The sequence below is a fragment of the Rhinolophus sinicus genome, linkage group LG02 (assembly GCF_036562045.2).
Source record: "Rhinolophus sinicus isolate RSC01 linkage group LG02, ASM3656204v1, whole genome shotgun sequence".
Taxonomy (NCBI): domain Eukaryota; kingdom Metazoa; phylum Chordata; class Mammalia; order Chiroptera; family Rhinolophidae; genus Rhinolophus; species Rhinolophus sinicus.
The window spans coordinates 176336332-176358711 of NC_133752.1; the positions used below are offsets into that span (position 1 = coordinate 176336332).

General features: G+C 43.9%; 1 protein-coding gene across 1 annotated transcript; it reads left to right on the forward strand.

The window, feature by feature from the left end:
* The first annotated feature begins 2115 nt into the window (after positions 1–2115).
* FOXJ2 (forkhead box J2) lies at positions 2116–20929 on the forward strand. Its single transcript, XM_019713507.2, has 11 exons — positions 2116–3240; positions 9834–10180; positions 11375–11449; positions 12189–12257; positions 12442–12582; positions 13080–13278; positions 14929–15321; positions 15744–15845; positions 16418–16627; positions 17236–17334; positions 18214–20929. Exons 2-11 carry the CDS (start codon positions 9848–9850, stop codon positions 18300–18302), a joined length of 1710 nt encoding a protein of 569 aa, XP_019569066.1. The 5' UTR covers positions 2116–3240; positions 9834–9847; the 3' UTR covers positions 18303–20929.
* Positions 20930–22380: the final 1451 nt, after the last annotated feature.

Sequence of the window (22380 nt, forward strand, 5' to 3'; positions counted from 1 at the left end):
AAACATTATTTTCTCACTGGAATATATTCAGATAAATGAAAAATAATTGGTTCTTTAATATAACATGTGCCTATCGCAAAATATCTAAACGGTGAAGAAGATATAAAAGAGAAAAGCAAACTCCTCACTAATTCTACTTTCCAAAGTTAAATACAATTACTACTCTTTTAAAAGCCAAGTAGTATTCTACTATATAGATATACCATAGTTTATTTAACAGTTACCCTATTATGGACATTCAAGTTGTTTCTAAATTTTTACAGTTGCAAACAATGCTGCAGCAAATATCTTGTATATATCAAATAAGTTTTTGAGCTTTTTATTTTTCTAAATTTCCAGAAAAAGGGACTCTAATCCTTCCCTAGCTTTCCCATTTTTAGGACTTCCACCTCTCTACTCTTGCCCCCCAAATTCCATATACATACATAGAAAATGTCAAAAAGGGTTGAAAAAAGAAGCAAAACATCTTAACGCATACTAGCAAGAAACATTTGATGCCAAATTATCTGTGTGTGTGGGAGGAATATGTTGATGTTTCAAAGAAGGGGGGGGAAATACAGCTTTAAAACCTGATATTGGAAGGGTAGGGAGAAAGAAAAGGCTTGACTGGGATTCACTTCTTTTAAGTTTAAGGATGACTTCCCCCCCCCCCCCCTTTTTTAAAATTAGTTTCAGGTGTACAAAACAATGCAATAGACATTTATCATTTATATTCCTCACACAGTGATAACCCCCCTAAGGATGACTTTTGATTCTGACAGCTAAGGACAATGGAACAGAAGTGAAGCGCTGGGTCTTTAGAGTCGTTTGGATTTGTTAGTTTAAGTCCTGACTTTGCTACTTACTAATTATGTTAATTTAGACATAGTCAATATCTCTAAGTTATAGTTTTCTCATCTATAAAATAGGTATAATAGTGCCTTACTGGACTTCCAGAAGAATTAAATGTAGTAATACATGCAGAGTGCTTAGCTCAATGCCTGGCATATTGTAAATATACTGTAATTTTATGTATGTATAATTTAGATAAAATATCATATTTAGCCAGAAGACAAAATACTTTATTTAAATGTGAAATGTAGTCAAGCTGTAATCTTGAATATGCAGACTTTTTTTGAGCAATTCAAATATTTCATGCATAGTATTTTTGCTGTTATATTATTTTATGTGATAGAGAGTACAGGAGAGTGAGAAAAGTTTAATAGGCCAGAGGATGCAATATAAGAGTTTACAGAGGAATAATGTGACTCCAGAAGGAAAAGTATAGGTGGAGTCTGCTCCCTGGTGGCATTTTCTGTCTTGGGTGGGGACTATTCTGTAAGGGGCAGAGAATGAGAACATTCTACACTCTGTGACCAGAATAAGATATGTTATAGGGTCATCAAGAGAAATGAACGAGTCATATTTTGTATCCTATACAGTTTAAAAAGCATTTTCACATAAACTATTTTCTTTGCAACACTCTTTAGTGGACACGGCAAGTATCAAGGTCTTCTCTTTGCTGACCAAGATTCTATAGAACAAGGGCCTTGCACAACTTTACAAAGCTAGATTTTATGTTTAGTTCAGAGTTATGTCCGTTACACACTCACTTGTCTCTATACATTCATTTATTCAACAGTATTGATTGAACTCAAGGATGATATGAGGGTAACTTCACCCCAACCCTCATAACCCTTTATAAACTATCTCAGGGGAAAGAGAAGCCCACCAAAAATATTTCGGTGAAAAACGGAGATGTTTATCTGTACACAGACTACAACAGAATGAAAAAAGAGGTCAGCGAACCAGGATTAGTGTTAACTTGGAACTGATAGTTCGTGTACAGCGTGAACGAGAGAATCTCCGGATACAGAGCAGTGGGTCGTCTTGGGTTGATGGCAAACTGCATGGAGCGAGGTGGACAGGTAGCGGCTGGAGGAGCGAGCGGCGACGCGCGTCCCCCGGGAGCAAGAGTACCTCGGCGCGGCTTTCCGGGCGCAGCGCCCCCGGGCGGCGCAGCCCGCCGCTCGGCGCCTCCCGCTCCTCCTTAACCCGCGCAGGGAGGCTGCGGCGGCGGCGGCCGGGCGGGCGGGGGAGGGGGAGGGGCGCAGAGCGCGGCGCGGAGGCCGGGGAGGAGCCGGGGCCTGCAGCGGAGCCGAGCCGAGCCCGAGCCGAGCCCTGACACTGTCCGTCCGCCTTCTGGCTCCTCGGGAGCCCGGACTGGCCGGAGCCCGAGAGGTGGCAGTGCGGGGAGCCCCACGCGCGAAGGGAGCGGACCGGACGGGACCGGACTAGAGGAGGCGCTGCCGCCACAGTAGCCACTGACGGGAGTCCGGAGCCGCGGCCTCTCGGACCCGGTTGCCCAGGCCGGCCCAGGGAGAGCGGGGAGTACGAAAACCCCACCCTCTGGGGCACCCCAGGAGCGGAGGCAGGAGCGGGGACGAGAGCCGCCTCTCCCTGTGGAAGAGAAGACCCTTACCATCCGGGCGAGGGAAAGAAGAGACCCTTATAGGGGACGAGTCTCTCCTTCCTGGAGACGAGGAAAATCCCCGCACTGGCCCGGGAATAGACCTCTAGAAGTACAAGGGGGCGATCCTTACTAAAGGAAGCAGAGTGAGACCGCCCCGGCGTGCCTCCACCCCTCCAAACACTCTCTCAATACTTCGGGACTTTTGAGGCAAAGAGAAAGGGGGTATGCCTATGGAGTAGGCACTCTCCATCCTCTCCAGTAATCACGGGAGAGGAGTCTTACATTCAGAAGCAGAAGACACTCCAGGGAAAGAAGAGGAATCGGCTTTCAGCTTTTCGGGAGAGGGGAAGAACTCCCCCCTCAACTTCCTTGTACCTAGACAGTGGAACAGGGCAGAACCCCTGCGCTCAGATCTCCGTCAGGCAGAAAGAGCTCTCCGCTCCCGAAAGATCCACTTTGGGGGGGAGGGGGACTCCCCCAAGGGGGAGGAGACAGCTCCTGGTTGGGAGAGGCTCCTCCCCTCCTCCCCAGGGTATCTGGCAGAGTGTGGGGGGTGTGCCACCTTCCCCAGGTAGGACCTCCTTCTCCGCCTCCCCCTGCTCCACCTCCCTCTGCTCCTCGTCCCCAGGGGACCCAGTTCCCCTCCCCAGCTTGGGAGGCTCAGCCAAGTACAGCAAGAGCCACTGAGGATGAGACTCTTCATCTGCCTTTGAAGAGGGGAATCCCTCCAACCCCTAACTCCAGTACCAAGGGGTTCCCTCCGTTTGCTGGGGGAATCTTGGAGACAGGTTAGTGCGTTCTCTCATCTGCTCTCTGTCATCTTTAGGTACTAGTGGATGTAGGGGAATGAGATGGTGGCTCTTGGGTTTCATTACTGGGGAAGGTAGAATGATAACTCAGAGAATCTCTGGGAAATGTATTCTGAGGAAGCTTCTGGATTGGAACCCACATCTTGCTGAAGAGGCTCTGAGGTTTTTTAGTGTTTGGGACTAATAGGATGGGATTCATCTGAGGTCCCTAGGGAAGTGTATATTGCCATGCTCACAGCAAGGGATATCAGAGAATGCCTGCATTTTCAGAACTCCATTCATACTGAATAGCGATGATTGACATATCCCAACCAGACTCCCATACCACCCTCCATCCTTGGGCCCTCTCACTCCGAGAGTGGGCCCTCACTAAAGTCATGATGGCATTTCATGGCCTGGCCTTGTTTAGGGCTTCCATTGGTATTATATTTTCTTATCTGCAACCCTAGGTCAGCTCCACCAGAGCTGCTCTCTCCAACCCACTGTGATTACTGCTCTCTTGACAAGAAAAGCAGTCTGTCCCCACTCACCATAGCTCAGATACCGAGAGGCCTCCTTTCGTGATATTCCCATGTCTGGCTGGAAGCATGTCTCTACCAATAGAATCCAAAGGGATATGGGAGTCCCACATGTCCCGAGACAAGAAGTAAGGGCATAGGGGAATGCCAACTCCTGGGTTGAAGTTCTTCCCTAATGTTGACCCAGTACCACTGCCCCAGTTCCCTACCCGGCTCCTGTCCTTTGCTGACAGTTCCTTAAAATAAAATAAAATATCAGATCCTGCATAGGAAGAGAGGAGTGAGGAGTGTTCTGCTCAGTCTCCTTCCAGTCTTCCATCTAAATAAGGTGGCCACCAGGGAGATTTGACCTCTGAGGAGTTTCCTTTCATAAAAGCACTTAATAATCATCTTCTCCCTTCCTGTTTCTTGTTCAGTTCTGGGTCTCTGGAACCTTGTATTTAAGTTTTCCTTCATAAGATAGGAGTCCAGAATCTTCAGAAAATGCAGGGGAAAAGTGCCAGGAAATCCTCGCTGAGTCTGGGCTATGTGTTTAGTAGAGCTCTGCCTTTCAACCTGGCATTACTAACTGGGTGCCTGCCTCCCTGCTTTGCCATTAGGAAATCTGTTCTGTGAGGGGTATTACATCCCACAGCAAAGCCAAGTAAGAGGCTTCATCTTGCTTGGGATTTTATGTTTTCTCCTCTCCTGTCTGGGCCATGGATGGACTACTTAAGTCCCTAAGTATATCCACTTGGTCCTGGAAGCTACCTGTTAGTAGTGGTATAGGAGTTTAGGAGACAGGGCGGTAACCCAGGTTTGTATGGATATGTTTCTTAATTTAGATGAATGTGGCTCTATATCCGTGTTTCGAGTGGGTATGTAGCTCGAAACAGGTTCATGTGTGCTTTTCAGACTAAGCCTCCAATTACCTAGAGTTACATGTTTCTGGTAGGCCTCTAAAAGCGGGTGCTCCTGTGCAAGGACCTGGGGAGGGTGCTGGTTAGGATACCCAGCTGGGAGGAAAGGCCTGGCCTCCCCTGGCCAGTGGGAGCCCTCATGAATGGCTCCGTGAAAGTCATCCCAAGCAGCAGGACAGCCCAGTCTCAGGTTGGGACCCCTTCTTCTAGGACTAATAAGAGAGCGTCTTTTGGTATCTTTGATCTCAAAAGCATGAGGATCCTTGGCTCTTAACCCTAGAACTCCCTCCCCAACTTTTTTAAAAGAGCTGGCTTTGGTATAACAGCGGTCTATTTCTTACAAAGTACTGCACCAGATGCTGGAATGCAACTTGTTGAATGGCTCAGAGTGAACAGCATCACAACACCTGCAGGTGTACCACCACCACACCTGCTTGCTCTGAGTTTCCCTAATTCTCCTTGCCCCTGTGGAATCATTTAGAAGCACATGGCTATGGGGCTGAATGAACTGTGATTTAGAGATACTTAGATGATATTCCCCCATTCCTTCATCTTTGGAGTTTACTTGGAGTTTACTTGGTCCTGGCATTGGTCAGCAATGGGGTGATACGATCCCCAAAAAGAAAGACTTGAGAGTCTGACATCCCGAAAACTATTGCAAAGTCAGTACAGGCTTTGCAAGGTAAACCATTGCAGGCTTTCTGCTTCCAGTCTTACCTATATGATCTGTGAGTTTTCTAATTTTTTTTTTAAATTTATTGGGGTGACAATTGTTAGTAAAATTACACAGATTTCAGGTGTACAGTTCTATATTACATCATCTATAAGAGTTTTCTAATTCTTAATTTCAAATATTTTCTTTTATCCACATTCAAAAATAATCATAGCTACACTTTACAAATATTAGCTGAAGGTAATCCAAACAACAACCCTATGTAGGTACAGTTATCATCTCTATTTTATAGATGAAGAAACTATAATACACAGAGGTTAAGTAACTTGCCTGAGGTTGCACAGCCAGTAGGTAGTAGAGTGAGGACTGAAACTGAGGCAGCCTGACTGGTAATTGGTCATGTGGTTAACTTTGCCACTGCTCTATTGATTTTTTCTTTTTTAAAGATTTTATTGGGGAAGGGGAACAGGACTGTATTGGGGAACAGTGTGTACTTCCAGGACTTTTTTCCAAGTCAAGTTGTTGTCCTTTCAATCTTAGTTGTGGAGGGTGCCGTTCAGCTTCAAGTTGTTGTCCTTTCAGTCTTAGTTGTGGAGGGCACAGCTCAGCTCCAGGTCCAGTTGCCATTGCTAGTTGCAGGGGGCACAGCCCACCATCCCTTGCGGGAGTCGAAACCTTCAACCTTGTGGTTGAGAGGATGCATTCCAACCAACTGAGCCATCTGGGAAGCAGCTCAGCTCAAGGTGCCGTGTTCAATCTTAGTTGCAGAGGGCAGAGCCCACCATCCCTTGCGGGACTTGAGGAGTTGAACTGGAACTGGCAACCTTGTGGTTGAAAGCCCACTGGCCCATGTGGGAATCGAACCGGCAGCCTTCGGAGTTAGGAGCATGGAGCTCCAACCGCCTAAGCCACCAGGCTGGCCCTGCTGTATTGATTTTGGCATTATATACAAAGCGGGAAGTTATCGCTCCTTAATACCTGACCTTGGTACCATATAGAGAACAATTACTGGCCTTTCAGATAAAATGGGAAGAAAACTGTGGCTTTAATTTTGGCTCTTACACATCTCATCCAGGATCAGTCTTACACTCCAACAGAATGTTTTTTTGTTTTTCTCTGCCTTTCTCCCAGTACTATAGTCTTCATTAGATGTCCTGTGGATGTGATGGAGCCTGTCCTTTGGCTGCCTTTCCCAGTTTCTATGGGTATTTCCTTTCAGTCTTCCAGCACGCAGAGAAGAATGTGGCCTGACTCAGGTCCTGCCCAAGCCCAGTGGCACGAGGCCCACCTGGAGAGGTCTGGGTAACTAGGTTGGTTAGACTGAGAAATGGAAGTACCTCTTATTTGCCTTTCTAATAATAGCCTGAACATAAGCCTCACGCCATTATTTTGGGGAGCATGGAATGTGTGGCCGCCACGAGCTCATTACACTTCATTCACTTCCCTCCAGGGATGAAGCTTTGGCAGTGTTTATGACTTCATCCCTTTTATTGAAGGGGGAAACTGAGGCATCAAGACTTCAGGGAGCAAGGGGTGGTTAGGGACACTTAGTGAGTCAGCGTCAAGGTTGGGAATAGAATGGAGGAACCTTAATCTCTGAGGTTCTTCACACTGGGCTACCCTTGAAGAATGGGGAAGTGACGGGCGTGAGGAAGTGGGATGGGTTAAAGAAGAATGGTGCTGAAAGATCAGAAGGATCTTTTGCTGCAAGCTTCTTGTAGCTGGTAAGACGAATATATTTTGAGTGCTGGGGCGGTATCTGGAGGGCTGACTGGGAGGGTGCTGGAGAAAGGTTAAATTTAACCTCAGTGTCCTAACCTGGTGCTGTGGTAAGGATAGGGAAGGACAGAACAACTAGCAAAAGGCTGAGAGTGCTTCCCTTTCGGGAAGTCACAGTGATTGGCATGTGCCAAATGGGTTCTCTAAGCCCTCTCACTACTTTAAATCTACTCTCACGCCCCTGTCCAATGTTGGGTGAGTTTCAAAGGAAATATCCACTAAAGGCTTCTGTGTTCTTAAGCTGAGCTTTCCTAGATAATCTTTAGCAGGACATTATAGGAAATAGGGTAAAACTTCTTTACAGACTTCCCCTTGTGGGGAGGGCCCAGGAGAACCCTGGTCATTGACACCTGCTTGTTGTCATGTTATTGTCCAACTGGCATAACCCAACTACGGGACCTGGTTACTGCCCAAAGTGCCTGCTTTACCCCAGAGGCTGTGGTGTTTTGACTTAGTACAATGCTAGGAGGTCTGAGGTTTCCTGGAATGATTGAATGCCCCTATTAGTTTCTAAGTTTCCATGGTGGTGGGATGAAAAGGAGGGTGGTGAGGAGAGAAGAAGATAAGGATAAAGGGGAAACCCCTTCCTGAAGCTATTTATAAATATGGCTTTTTTTTTTTTTTTTACCTTTCTTCTATTAAGCAGTTCTTGGGTTGCAGTTGGGTCTCTGGCAGCCCAGGCCCCTGAGGCACTAAAGGTGTTTCCTTCAGCCCTGTTGAGTGGGCATGTTGGTGGTGAGGAGAGCAGGGCAGGGTACTTGTGTGTACCTGCAAAGATGGCATGGGTGGGGACCTTGAGGGAGAGGGCGATGAGCATGAATGCTGACCCTTAGGAGAAAGGGATAAGTGTCAAGGGGAGAAGTCACTGACTAGAAGAGTGACTGATAGCCTGAAAGATGTGTTGGAGTCAGGAGAGGGGTAGGCAGCCATAGCTAGGATGAACTTTGAAAGGCAAAGTGTGTGGATTTGTGTATAGTTGTATGTATAAGCTTGTGCATGGTATCTGGGTGTGGATTTAGAGATTACATACGTGATATGTTTAGGTCCAGGATTCTGAACTCTGAGGCATGCTAGAGAAATGCCCTGTGGAGGGACTGTCCACAGGGATAGGAGGAAGAAAGACTAGTTGGAATCTGGAGGCCGTGCAGGCATAAACCTGTTAGGCAGCAAATGCTTAGGGGGTTGCTGGCATCAGCTCTAGGGGAGTGCCAAATGATTACCGAGGGGTTCCTGCCAGTCTTTCTAGACCCAGCAATACAAATGTCACCCATCGTTCTTCTCCTTCCCCCACCAAGACCTCACTCCAGCTATAGCTCTCTGCCAGTAAGAGTGCCCAGGCTGTGTGGGTGGAAGCAGGGCGTGCAAACATCAGGCGTGGGCGGTTTGGCAGCGCCAGGAGTTTGCATGGAGGTGCAGCGAGCGTGCGTGCGTGCATGGCTGGGAAGGAAGGAGAGAGGAGGAGGGCGGGAGAAGGGGAGCCAGCTCCTAGCCCCAGAGTTGCTATTTTTAGCCAGGCTATCTGATTGTTACCGGTGCACACTCAGCTGGGTGTCTCCCTGGCTCAGTGAAGCCCAGCGGGCTCAGAGGTGGGAGGTCCTTGTTGATGACTTCTTCCTGGTGTAGGTGTCTGTGGGCGGGAGCTAGCAAAAGGGTAGCTTTCAAGGTGTGAGGGCAGCTGTACTCAAGATCTGTTACCTCTGTGTGTGACTTTGTGCTCTGTTGGTAATGTGTACTATATAGCTAATTGTGATCTGTGTTTGTGGGGCACTGTTTATGTGTTTGTCTCACATCTGTTCTTTGGTGGTTGTCAATGCTTGGGATATATCTAATATGCTTCATGTGCACGTGTGTGCCAAAAAGGGCAAGTACTCAAATATATCAAATATGAAATATCTTTAAAAGTGCCAAATATCTTTAAAAGAGCCAAATATCTTTAAAAGTGTGTTTCATTAGTGTGTATTTCTGTTTACTTAGACTTTTTTTTAACATGTTCACTTGTTTTTCTGTAGATGTATGTAAATTATCATGTGTCACATAATTGGAGAATAGACTGACTGATTTTGTCTGTTTTTTAAAAATTATTTTTAAATAGTTTTAAAATGTTATGTTTTAGAGCTTTAAGTAAGGAGAACAGAGGGAATAGCTCATTTTGGGGGGTGGTTTGATCTCTCGTTTAGTCCTGCATGAAGGTGGAGGCCTCTTGGCTATATTCCACATTAAGATGTAGAATAAGTATCTGTCTATCACCTGGTAGATGATTGGTGATGCCATGTTTCCCCGAAAATAAGACCTAGCAGGACCGTCAGCTCTAATGCGTCTTTTGTAGCAAAAATTAATATAAGACTCGGTCTTATTTTACTATAAGACCAGGTATAATATAATATAATATAAAAGCAGGTATAGTACAATATAATATAATACAATATAATACCCGGTCTTATATTAATTTTTGCTCCAAAAGACGCACTAGAGCTGATGATCTGGCTAGGTCTTATTTTCGGGGAAACACGGTATATCCGTTTGCGGGTTCTGGGAACACCTGGTTGAAGGCTGTCCCAAGAACGGAATCTTCTATGGGAATTACAGCTGGAAGAAACTCTACTTCCTATTAAGAACTACGATTTTGGTATTATTTGCTGCCAGTAACCAGAGGTAACTCTTATCTATTCTTTTTTCTTCTCCCCTTTGTCCTCTTCTCTGCAGAACCCAGAAGAACTATGGCTTCTGACCTAGAGAGTAGCCTCACCTCCATAGACTGGCTCCCCCAGCTGACCCTCCGAGCTACCATTGAAAAGCTGGGGAGTGCTTCCCAGGCTGGGCCGCCAGGGGGCAGCCGCAAGTGTCCCCCAGGCTCACCCACAGATCCTAATGCCACCCTGAGCAAAGATGAGGCAGCAGTTCACCAGGATGGCAAACCAAGATACAGCTATGCCACCCTCATCACCTATGCCATCAATTCCTCTCCAGCCAAGAAGATGACCCTCAGTGAGATTTACCGTTGGATTTGTGATAACTTCCCCTATTACAAGAATGCTGGCATTGGTTGGAAGGTGCGATGGTTTCTATAATCAGGGATTATTTTCAGCCTCTGACAACCTTTTTCTCTACTTTTGTTTCTTTCTATAGCTTTGTTCAGTTCACTCTGACCTGTCTCAGAGATGTGGTAAATGCTTTCATAAGATATATCAGGGAAAAAGCTCCAGTGATCCCGAGCCTCTAAGTAGAGTTATGTGGATGGTAGGATGCTGTTGCTGATTATTTCCTTTTGTCTTCTGATTTCTTAAAAAGGAGAGTCATTTATTTCACAAATACTTGTTGCCACTCTACTATGTTCAAGTCACTATGCAAGGCATGACATTGTTCCTTCCTACCTGGTGGTAGGAATCTCATCAGATTTCCAAAACTTCATTGCACATAGTCATCATCTTTTTAAAATATTGTTTACCAAGAAAAAAATAATTAGGTCCTTTACCAACAGCATCACAAGCAAGTAATGAGAGGATAAGTTGTTTGGCTAGAGATAGGAAGAAGGGGACTCCTCTTTCAAGCAAAGGAGGAAGAGACTAATATTCTCAAATCTTTTGGAGCAGCAGTTCATTTGCTACTTGCTGAGTAGAATGGGGATTTAATGTAGTTCTCTCACTCTGTGAGTCACCAGTTGACATACAAACCAGATGATGAGCTGGAGACTGTTGAAATCATTCAGTTTTTTCCTTTATAAATGTGTCCCTGCAAGCTACCACAACACCCAACACATTTATACAACAATATTTCTTTCCTCCAAATGTGATCGTGCTATGAGCTATTGACAAAGATGAACTGTGCCTTTGTTTCACTTGTAATTTATATGTGTCATCATTTGTATAAACAGTTTTAAAATAGTGTGCCTTTACTACAGATAGAATGATATAGGAACTGGGCAGCTATTATTTTGAGGCATTTATGTACCTGTTGTTAGTTGGGTGGAAAGATTGAAAAACTGTATAATCAGCTTTCCAGAAGCACTTAGTAGTCAAATTTATAGCCATTACTGCTCATCAATATAATTTTTGCATTTTTCTTATCTCATTGATTTTGCTATGTGATATGCAATTTCCTCCATTAGTAGAGTTGAGAGGTGATAAGTTTACCCTGGTATTTGAACTTTATTGTGTAGTATGTCCTATTGTGTTCTTCTGTGTCCTATTGGAAAATTTTCTGCGTTGTACAATGCTCAAACCTAACTTGTTTCTGTGCTTCCCCAGAATTCAATTCGGCATAACCTTTCTCTCAACAAATGTTTCCGGAAGGTGCCCAGACCTCGGGATGACCCTGGGAAGGTGAGATACTGCTGTAAGCATTGAAGGGAGGAGCAGGAAGGGGGGAGAAGTAGTTGACAGCCTAGAGTCTTCTGGTGGTTTTAATTACCCAGAAGAGGAAATCATGTTAATTAGAGAAGCAGCTTTATTTTTTCCTTAGAGGAAGAGCTTGGTAATCAAGCTTATAGGCTCCCACTAGAATGAATGACTAAGGAAGATTGTGAAATCTTTTTTTTTTTTTTTTAACAGAAATATTTTTGATAAAGTTGACTTTGTTGCCCCATTTGTTTTGTGTGTCACTCTTTCAGGATGTAAAAGGTGGACTTAATAACATTTGTAGGAATGTTTGTATAGAAAAATCCCATGATTTTTATCTTCAGAGGAAAAAAGGGCTAGATCATTTTCTTCATTTGACAAACGTGGATGCTAAAGGCCAAGAGAGTCTCGCCTCAGATCACATGGAAAGGAAGGGTTGTGTTTGGCATTTCCAGCACTTTGAACTAGATACCATTGTTCTGCCCCTCCAGAACAACTGGAGCCTGTGTTTGCACCCCAAGGGGTATCTCTGAACATGCTCTGAGCTTTTAGGACAAATTTACTCCTCACAAATTGCCTGTACCCTCAGGATTCTGTGTGAATCCCCAGTCATTTCTCTTAATGTAACTTATTTTATGTGAAAATCCTCCCAAATGTCTGCTTTTCCAAAGGTGGGCATGTCCATATATAATGATTTTGTTCTCTGTGGTGGTGGTTCTCCTAGGGCTCATACTGGACAATTGACACCTGTCCTGACATCTCCCGAAAGAGAAGGCACCCTCCAGATGATGATGTAAGTCGCCACCTCATGGAGAGATGCCGTTTCTGAACCAGCTACTCCTTCCACATTCTTTCGTGTGTTTTTAGTCCTTTCTTATATTTGGGGCAAAGGACAAATATCAGCAGAGGTGAAAACATGGGTCTTGGGAGGAAGTTTAGTTTCTGCTTACGGATTTCTATTCTTTCACAACCCTCAGCTATCCCAAGACTCACCAGAACAGGAGGCAAGCAAGAGCCCCCGCGGAGGCGTTCCAGGGAGTGGAGAAGCCTCACTGCCTCCTGAGGGGAATCCTCAGATGTCACTTCAGAGCCCCACCTCTATCACTAGCTACAGCCAGGTAGGAAGTAGAGGTGGCAGGGGGCAGAGGGGCGGCAGATGGATGGATGGATGGATGGATGGATGGATGGATGGATGGATGGTAGAAAAGATTCATATATCTGTCGACTAAAAATTTTGTATTGAATATCTGTGATATAGTAGTCAGATAAAATGGGAAAGAAGGAGAAAGCAAAAGAGGGAAGCTGAGACAGGAGAGTGGGTGAGGGAGAGAGATAGATAATAGAACTTTGAGAAATATCAGGAAAAAAAGAGGTGAGAAGAGAGGAAAGGGAGCCAAAAAGGTTATGAGAAGGCAATGTAGGACGTGGATGTAACATAGGAAAAGGCCAAGAGCCTACATCAAGAGAAGAATGAATTAGAAAAGGAGATAATAATACTTTTTCATCAAAAGGTTGGGAGGGGATGAAGACAGGCAAGAGAGCTTGGTGACCATTAAAGGGTTGTATTGTTTCTCACTGAGGACGTGGATCAAGTCTTTCTAACCTCTTTTTGCAGGGCACAGGATCTGTGGATGGCGGAGCAGTGGCCGCAGGGGCTCCAGGCCGAGAAAGCACTGAGGGTCCCCCTCCCTTGTATAACACCAACCATGACTTCAAATTCTCCTACTCAGAGATCAATTTTCAGGATCTGAGCTGGTCCTTCCGCAACCTCTACAAATCCATGCTGGAGAAGTCCTCTTCCTCCTCCCAGCACGGTGAGACTACAGTTGGGATAGGAGTATGGTCGTCTGTATTTTGAACAGGTGGTGACAGACTCTTCTCGCCCTTCTTATTTTTAAGACAAGGAGAGATTGATCACTGGTCAGGGGAAGCATGTCATGCACCAAAACTGCTTGGAGCTGAGCTCTTCTGGCTTAGTTATGAAGGACAACTGTTTCAAGAGATGGGCTGGGTTATTAGTTTCAGAAAGTGAGTTGGAGGAATGCCCCTGCTAGAACTAGGGCAGTGATTTTTATGGTTGCGTGCAAGTCATGTAGATAATGGCCACTAGGGGGCAGCAGTCATCTTTTTCCCCTAAGAATCCCTGCGTTTCATTGTGAGAACAACTTAATTTTATTTTTTAGCATATTCATATGTTAGTTTTTATTAGAAGAAATTTCAAACAGATGAAAAAATAGTGTTATAAACCCTTATGTTTCCGTAGCCCATTTTTAATAGTACCAATGTTTTGTTAAGCTTGTTTTATTTATACCCAGCTTTTTAAAAAAAAATTGGAGTAATTTGATGCAGTTCCCCGACATGCCATTCTACCTGTACGTACTATTTCAATATGCGTCCTTGATGATAAAATCTTGTTTTAGTTACCCATTTCCATGACCACACCTAACACAATAACGAGCTTTCCTAATATCAGTTTTTTATCAGTGAGTATGGACACCACACTTGTCCATACTCAATTTCCCAAATTATCATGTGAGAATGATTTCAAGTCCTTATTGGGAGGCTCTTTAAGAGAGCACTGGTTCGGCCCTCTGTAATTCCTGTTTTGTGTTTTGTTTTTAAAGAAATTAGAGGTGAGGGTGAATTCAAGCCTTCGAGTGAGTCATCAGACCTTCTTGTTCTGTACTGTGGCAGGACATGAATGGAATGATTAAAAGTGGTTAGGAATCATTTCGGGGAAATTTGATATTAATTTTCACGAATTTCTTCTTTTATATCCCAGGGGATTCATATCTAGAGTTGTGTTCCAAGATTGTAGCATTTGCTTGAGAAATGAATCCAACTCAGGTGATTGGTTGAGTTAGAACTGGGTAAAATAGAGGGGCTCTCAGAAACAAAGTGAGAAATTAGATTGAGCAAGGAAAGCTAAGTGTTCACTCAAGTTTAATGGTGGCTGAAAGCCCCTCGCCTCAATTTCTAGTTCTTCCCTGCTCAGTCTGTTTGAGAAATTCATCCATCCCGACTCCACTTCTCACTGAAGCTCCATCTGTTGGTAGTGAACACAAGAAGGTGGTAAGAGTAGAAGGCTGTAGAGACAATAAGGAAGAGGAGAAAATAGATGCCCAATGGCTTTGTTTTATTTGTAATTTACTTTTAAACTTTACCTGATACCTGGTTTCTTTGGAAACTGTGATTACAGGCCTATACCAAGTCCCTGTAGAATAGCATAAAAAGGTACATGCTTACCTTTTTGGCTAAAATTTCAGTGGTCACCACACTGTCAAGGCCCTCCCCCTGTCTGTTTCACCATCCAGGAGGCCGGGGGATCCGTGCTGTCCCAGAACACCCTTACTCTTTGAAGTCTGTGGTTTCTGTCTGAGGCTGCCCACCTCAACCCAGTGGAAATCCTGTTGAGTGAAAAATGCATTGCCCAAGTCACTTGCCTGCTTCCTCCCACCCTGCAGGCTTTTCGTCTCTCCTGGGGGACATGCCGCCCTCTAACAACTACTACATGTACCAGCAGCAGCAGCCGCCACCACCACAGCAGCCGCCGGCCCCGCCACAGCCCCAGCAGTCACAGCCACAGCAGCAGCAGGCACCAGCCCAGGGCCCCTCAGCTGTAGGGGGTGCTCCTCCATTGCACACCCCAAGCCCAGATGGTTGTACCCCACCAGGGGGCAAGCAAACTGGGGCCGAAGGCTATGGGCCTTCCTCTGTGATGGCCATGCACCCACCCCCTCTGCAGCATGGAGGCTACCACCCTCATCAGCACCATCCCCACTCCCACCCTGCCCAGCAGCCGCCACCACCACAGCCACAGGCACCAGGCCAGGCTCCTATCAACAGCACTGGTTTTGGTGAGTAAGGAGGGTGCAGGGAGATCCTAGAGGAGGGTGAACGACCTCCTTGTTCAGACTCTGGCATGGAGGTGCAGTTGATTAGGAAGTTAATAGTGAGTCTTTTAGCCTGACTCCTCCATGAGAGCGCATGTGAGCTAACAGAATTTGCTATTTCAAGCTCCATATCATAGAATTTTTGGAAAAATAATTGGGATTGTTTTACATATTCTCCTACTTATGAGCTGGGCTGTCAATCCCTATAGCATAGATAGCTTTACTAGTCTGAAATCTCCAGGGAGAGAGATTCCAAAATTATCTCGTTAATGCTGTTGATGACCTGTGTAAATGCAAGAATCTTGCATGTAGTCAGTCTACTCTCAGTTGGCTGCCATCTTACACTTGAATCTGTTTTATTCTCCACTTTGCCCTCCTCGTTCCAGCCTTTCCTCCTGATTGGTGCTCCAGTATCGACTCCTTAAAGGAAAGCTTCAAGATGGTGAATCGGCTCAACTGGTCTAGCATTGAGCAGTCACAGTTCTCAGGTTAGTGATCAAAGGATGATGACTGGAAGGAAGTGGGATATTTTGTAAGTGGACAAACCCAATACAAACCAGAACCAGAAGGGGATGGTTAAGTGAAGTTTGAGGATTGAGGATTTCATTGTTTCCCCTCCATGTTTTATAAGGTGGATAATATTGATATTATTTGCAAATAAATTGTAATTAATTTTGTCTTAACTCAAAATATGACAGTGATTTATCTTAGCCAGTTATGTCTCTGGGAGAGGGAAGAATCTCAGAATTCAGAAACCCTGGACCACTATTTTATAGTTTTGTCACTATGTACTAGCAGTGCGACCATGGCTAATTCACTCAGTCACTTTGAAATTTTGTTTTATTCATCAGTAAGATGGAAATTATAATAAGCATTTAGTAGCAAACAAATAGAATGGGAGTTGGATAATGTAGAACTGTAACAGATGCCAGTTATTATCGGTAACGCATATAATCAGTGGTGTTGATTTATGAGGTGGTCGGAACAGTGAGATAGGATAGACTTGGTAGGGACTCCGGGGCCTCTGCAAGGTTAGCATTTCTTGCTTCTCTGTTTGTAGAACTGATGGAGAGTCTGAGACAGGCAGAGCAGAAGAACTGGAGCCTCGACCAGCATCACATTGCCAATCTGTGCGACTCCCTTAATCACTTCCTTACTCAGACTGGTCATGTGCCCCCCCAAGGGGGCTCCCATCGGCCACCAGCCCCTGCCCGTATTGCTGACTCCTGTGCCCTCACCAGTGGCAAACAAGAGCCAGCCCTGAACCAAGGTACTGAAGAAAGCAAGTGGCCAAGGAGGTGGAGACTCTGATGAAAAGGGAAGGGGAGGAGAAGGACAGAAGAGAACTGAGAAAAATCATCCAATGGGCAATGATCCAAACTGAGCAGTAGGACTAATTTGTTCGCCATGTTGACTGAACACCTGTTGTATTGGTAGTGTCTATACTGAAAAATGCCAAAGAAATAAACCGTGTGATTCCTTTTTAGACCTTGATTTTGGAGGTTGGGATTCCATAAGAAAAGGGAGGAGAAAGTCTCCATTCCAAATTTGTGTCTTGGTAACTCCTAACTGGATCATATCAGGTGGAGTTGGTATTCTCTGCTGTTACATGATCTTCAAACCAGTGACACGAGAGCTTCAGTGATCCTGTTTCTACATTTGTCACCCTTCTAATAGCTATGATCTTTCACAGTTGTAGTATCTGGTCCTTTTTACCCTAAGTGGTGAGGACTGATAACTTCTGCGGGAGCTACAGAACAGAGCAGGGAAGGGAGAAGAAATTAAGGGTAGGAAGAGCACTGTTTTTCCCCTCTCTATTGCACCCTGCTTCATTGAGTATAATGATCCTACTCAAGTTACTCTTGTCTTGTTTGGCAGTGAACTCTTATGGGCACCCACAAGCCCCCCACCTCTACCCTGGCCCATCACCAATGTACCCAATTTCCACCCAGGACTCAGCAGGATACAATCGCCCAGGTAAGAGCCAGGAAGCTTGTTTCACCACAAACCAAGCCCTTTCTACCCTGACAAGTTGTTTCGCTTTCCTCTTGCTCTAAGCCTGCATCTGTGCCTTTTTGTCTGCATCTACTGCCTGAGCCTTCATGATTTTCAAAGCTGGAGAGTGGGCTACCTGCTAGGGAGGTGTAGGTCGTGGGAGACGAAAGACCGATTATGTTAAAATTAGCTGGTACCTGCAATAATGAAAGGAATTAAAAGCATGAATGTAAACAAAAGATGGATTTGTAGAACATTTATGTCTAACTTTGGAATCTAGATGAGGTATATACTCAGGCAAATAAAAGAAACATGGTATGCAGACATACCTGCTTTGTCACCTGCCCTCTACTCTCAGGGGTCTGGAATTGAATTATCTCTGATGAGGGCAGAAGAGACTCTAAATGACCATAAATAGTATAAAACGAACAGATCCTTCATCTTTAAATACCTTTTAGAAAAATCACTCATATCATCCTGCCAGACCATAAGTATTTTTAAGTTTTTGGGTGACCTCTGACTTTGTCCGTGTACTCCTAATCCATATGATACACAAATTTTTGTACTGCTATTTCATATAATAGTACATTTTGTATGTTTTCTGTCATTACGTAGTCTTCACAAGTATAAGTGTTAATGGATGCATACTATTATATTGCCATGGGACCTAGTTTACTCTAGTTTATTTCCTGGGACCTCACTAATGTGGCGGCCAGCAACTAAAATAACTCTGGGCTGATAAGGACGATAGTTTCCCCAGACGATCCTCAAGGTATTATTTGGGGTGGAGCACTGTCCATCTCACTGATAGAATAGCTTCCCATCCACTCTTCTTTTAATCTCTTTGTCTCTTCCTGACAGGACACCATATGGTCCCTCGGCCACCGGTTCCACCTCCTGGTGCCAGTGAGGAGATCCCTGATGACTTCGACTGGGACTTGATCACTTAGTGCATCACAGAGTGTGGCTGTCAGCCCAGGGCTGGGTGGTGAAGGCTGGCAGTGGGGAGAGAGCAGCCCCAGCCCATTCCTTCCCCCCTTGCCTGTATATAGATATATATCTTCTTTTTTTTTTTTTTCTTTCTCTGTCAGAGAAGCCACCACAAGATGCTGCCGAAGATAACCCCTCTTTCCTGCCTCATTCTTCCTCTTCCTTCTTGTTTTTTTCCCCGAGTCATTTTATTCTTCTTCTTCTTATATTATTATTATTGGTTATATGCTGCCCCCAGTCTCCTGTCCCTACACTGTTGACCATGTCCACCCCTTGCTAATTTAAAATCATCTGGCTAGAAGGTGAGGCCATGATAGCTACTGAGAAAGGTTTCAAACTCTTACTTACCTGTTTCTCTGAGAAGGTCAGTGCTAAACCCACCTTTTGGCCCTAAATTGTTTTCTGTTCTTATCAATTCAGTTCAGAACTGGAGCGGCCACATTATTAAGTAGAAGGGATCTCAAACACTGCTTGGCAGCCATGACTTTGCAGGTTTTACTCAATGGTGCTAATTTTGTCCTCTGAGCTCTTCCTTGTCCCTGTATATCTTTAACCCTTACTTCTGCCGATCCTCATTCCCCATCAAGGATAAGAGTGATGGTGGTGGTGCCAGAGGGTGACAATAAAATCCTAGTGAAATAAGAGGCCCGAGTTGAGTTGAATACTGCAGAGGGGCGATGGAATGAAATTGGGTATGTAATACTATGTCAAATAAACATCGACTTATTCCTAGCCCATTCTCTATGGAAGATAGAGTGGGTCTGAACCAGAACTCTGCTGCTATGGTAGGGATGAGGACAACTATTCAGCATAGGGTCAACTTTTTGGAGATGTTTTCAATTTAACCATTTTGCCTTTTTAAACATAATTTTCTCTGATTTGCAGTTACAAATTATCCTTCAATCCCCTTTTCCCATTCAGCAAATATTTTAACTCAACTCTTCTACCCACCTTATTTTCTTCTTCCATTTTCTGGCATTCTCAAGATAGACAAGTAACCCATTATCACTCTTACTTTCATCATGTCCTAGAACAGGGTGGGAATCTCTTTCCCACCTACCAGCAGAACGAAACCTAATTGGTGATAAGAGGTTGGGGAAAGGAAAAGAGCTGGCATAGATACGGGTAGGGAATATTTCAGTTATTTAACAATGTAGACAAATGCTTCTCTTGGAATCAGATCATTGGGGCTGAAGCTTTAGCAATAGGGTATTGAGGGGTGAAGGAAATTGGTAGTGTGGAGTATATAATCTAGAGGGAAGAATTCAATGAGGGCCGAGGGAGACCCGCAGAAAAAGGTATAGGGATGACTTACCTCCTTTAAGGAGTGGCCATGATTTGTTGCTGCAAAGTCCTTAGTGTATATTTAATGTTAATTGTTGAATTTTAGATATGGGAGGGAAGAACAATATTACTTCTGTTGCTATTTTACTAAATGTTTACTTTCTGAAAGCTATAGGACAAAATGTGTGGAATGGACAAGGCCACTCTGATTTCTGCTTTTAATATTCTTTTATTTACTGATGATTTCCAAGAGATTTCGCTTTCCACTTTTTTTAGCTTCCCACTCCTGCTTTTTCTCCTCATCCACCCCTTCCTTTCTTTGTAAGGGGCTTATATATGAAAGTTTGTTGAAGAAGTCCAGTGAAGCTAAAGCAATGGGCAAGAAAGGGTGGTTGATTAAAGAGCACTTTATTTCTTTGAAGTTCTTTGTAAGAGATAGGGGTATGAGTGGCTTGAATCCCCCATTGTGTTGGAGAGCAGTAGTGGGGTTGAAGTGTGACATAATATTTCCCATTGGGGAAAGGAGAATTTCTCTTAGAGGGTGGCAAAATGCCTTTGCCCAGTGTTCCTATTTTGTGCATCTCTTCCTTATTCCTTCCAGTCAAGGTGCCTCCTGCATACAGCCTCCCATCTGTTCTTCCTAAGATGCCCCCTTTACACATTGTCACTCCACTTTTCTAACCCCTTTTCTACTCAGATCCAGACAGGGTTTTCAAAGGTAGACTAAATCATACATGTAAATGTCCCTTGTTTATAATTAATCTGTATCTTAAAAAAACTAGTCTCATTAAGAACTCTGGTGGGCAGCCAGAGTAACTGAAATTGGGGACTAAGGTTGGAGATGGGTCATCAGGACTCCTTGGGAATTTAGCTCTCCTCTGCTAAACTCAGCCTTGTTCAATGGCACAAACTTGACCCTATTTGGGCCTCAGCCCCGTGTCGTTCCCCCCACCGACCCCCCCGTGAAATGGAATACTACTTTTTCTTGCTGGTTCAGCATTGCTGGACTTGAAGTATAGTCGTTGTTGTACTGGGTGATGTGTGCAAAACTGCAGGAGTTCACTGCCTGCAAGAGGAAATAAGGGAGAAAGTGGAGGAGAGGGACAGAGGAACAATTACTTGGTATAGATCCACCCATCCCTGCCTTTCTCTCTTCAACCCCTATGTTTCTGGTTTGGTGAGTCCTTCATACCACCCATAATGCTTTGCATTGGTGCAGGCTGAGAAGGTGGGGTATGGTCTCAGAAGTTGTTGTTTTTGCATGCTTTCTTAATAAAAACAAAAAAGAATATTTATGGTTTTATCTTATTAGTGCTGGCCTCAAATTTCTTTTTGCCAGGGTAGGAAGGGAGAAATGTGAAGCATTTGTTTTCAATTAATGTTTTGCCCCTCCCATACCTCACACTACAGGGTTTGATTAGTTCACTGAAATTTTTTGTAAGATTGATGGGAGACAAGAATTTGAAGCATTCCCCTTTTCAAATGCTATTAAAATAGTGAAATATCGTTGCGAGAGGCAGTCACCCTTTGGAGCTTGGTGTGGAGCAAGGTGGACAAGGCCACCTTGCTTGCATTCTGGGATATTTTAAAGATTAAAGATACTACAATTTGGGAAGGAGATGGGTTTCCATCTGGGACTTCCTGTGAGTACTTACAGGTACTTGCCATATTTTTTCATCAGAAATGAGGGAATTCCAACTGTAGGAATTTTTTCAGAATACATTTCAAGGTAAATGGTACTCTCAGAAGGAGTCCAAGAATGTCAACTATTGAATCTTTGTAACTATGCCAAGTTCATTCATCCTAATATTCTATACACTAACCCAGGAAGTTTGGCACTTATACCCAAGGTCTTGTGAGATCTGTTGGGATTTCCAGAAGCCTAGCTAATTGTCATTACAGCAGATCTACAGCTACCCACTATGAGATTTTTTTGCTGCATATTTAGATATGATGATATATTCTGTCAATTAAAAGGATCCATGAATCTCTCAGCCTTGCAAGGAACAACAAAAATCAAAGCATTTATTTGCATCAAATATATAAGTGGATTAAACTGGAAGTTAACATTGCAAATTTACAACATATCAGACATTATTACCTTACAAGTGAAAGAATTCTTAGTTATTTGAAATTGACTCTATAGCACTTTAAAAGAGTTTTGTAGTTCAGACCCTCACCTCAATCACTGCAAGTTTAAAACTTCTCATTTTCGGTTTTTAGTTAAAGCATTGTATTCAGCTTAGATGAAGCTATGTTGTAGTACAAGCAAACCTGAAATTTTAGAGGTTTAACACATAAAGTTTTATATACAGAGAAAATGAGAAGGTGATAGGGAGTTGAACAATGCTTTTATAAAATGAAAGGATAGAAGGAAAGCTATATATGTGGTTGGAATGGGTAGAAAAAGTGGAAGAAAATGAGTGGTCATTAACTAATGGTTAATGAATATTGGGAAGCTGAATAAACAAAAATATGAATGGATAAAATTCATCTTTCAAAATAAGTCATTTTATCATGTCTACAAAAACTATCAGCATAAGCACATGACTTTGAAATACAGTAAATATCAGAAGAAACATCTAAAATTGTTGTATGGGTTATCTCAGAAAATAGGAGGGAGTGGTTGGGCAGAATGGGGCAGGAAACTTCTTATATTTCACCATAAACCTTGAATTATCTTTAAACTATGGGCATGTATTACTTCGGTAAAGATAAAGATGAATTTTAAAAACCTAAAGATGTATCTGCTAA

Bases quoted from the DNA above. Each gene is read 5' to 3' on its own strand.
- FOXJ2 (XM_019713507.2), top strand. From the start codon at position 9,848: ATGGCTTCTGACCTAGAGAGTAGCCTCACCTCCATAGACTGGCTCCCC. The intron at 10,181-11,374 runs GTGCGATGGTTT...GTGCTTCCCCAG, and splicing joins ATGCTGGCATTGGTTGGAAG to AATTCAATTCGGCATAACCT. The intron at 17,335-18,213 runs GTAAGAGCCAGG...TCTTCCTGACAG, and splicing joins AGCAGGATACAATCGCCCAG to GACACCATATGGTCCCTCGG.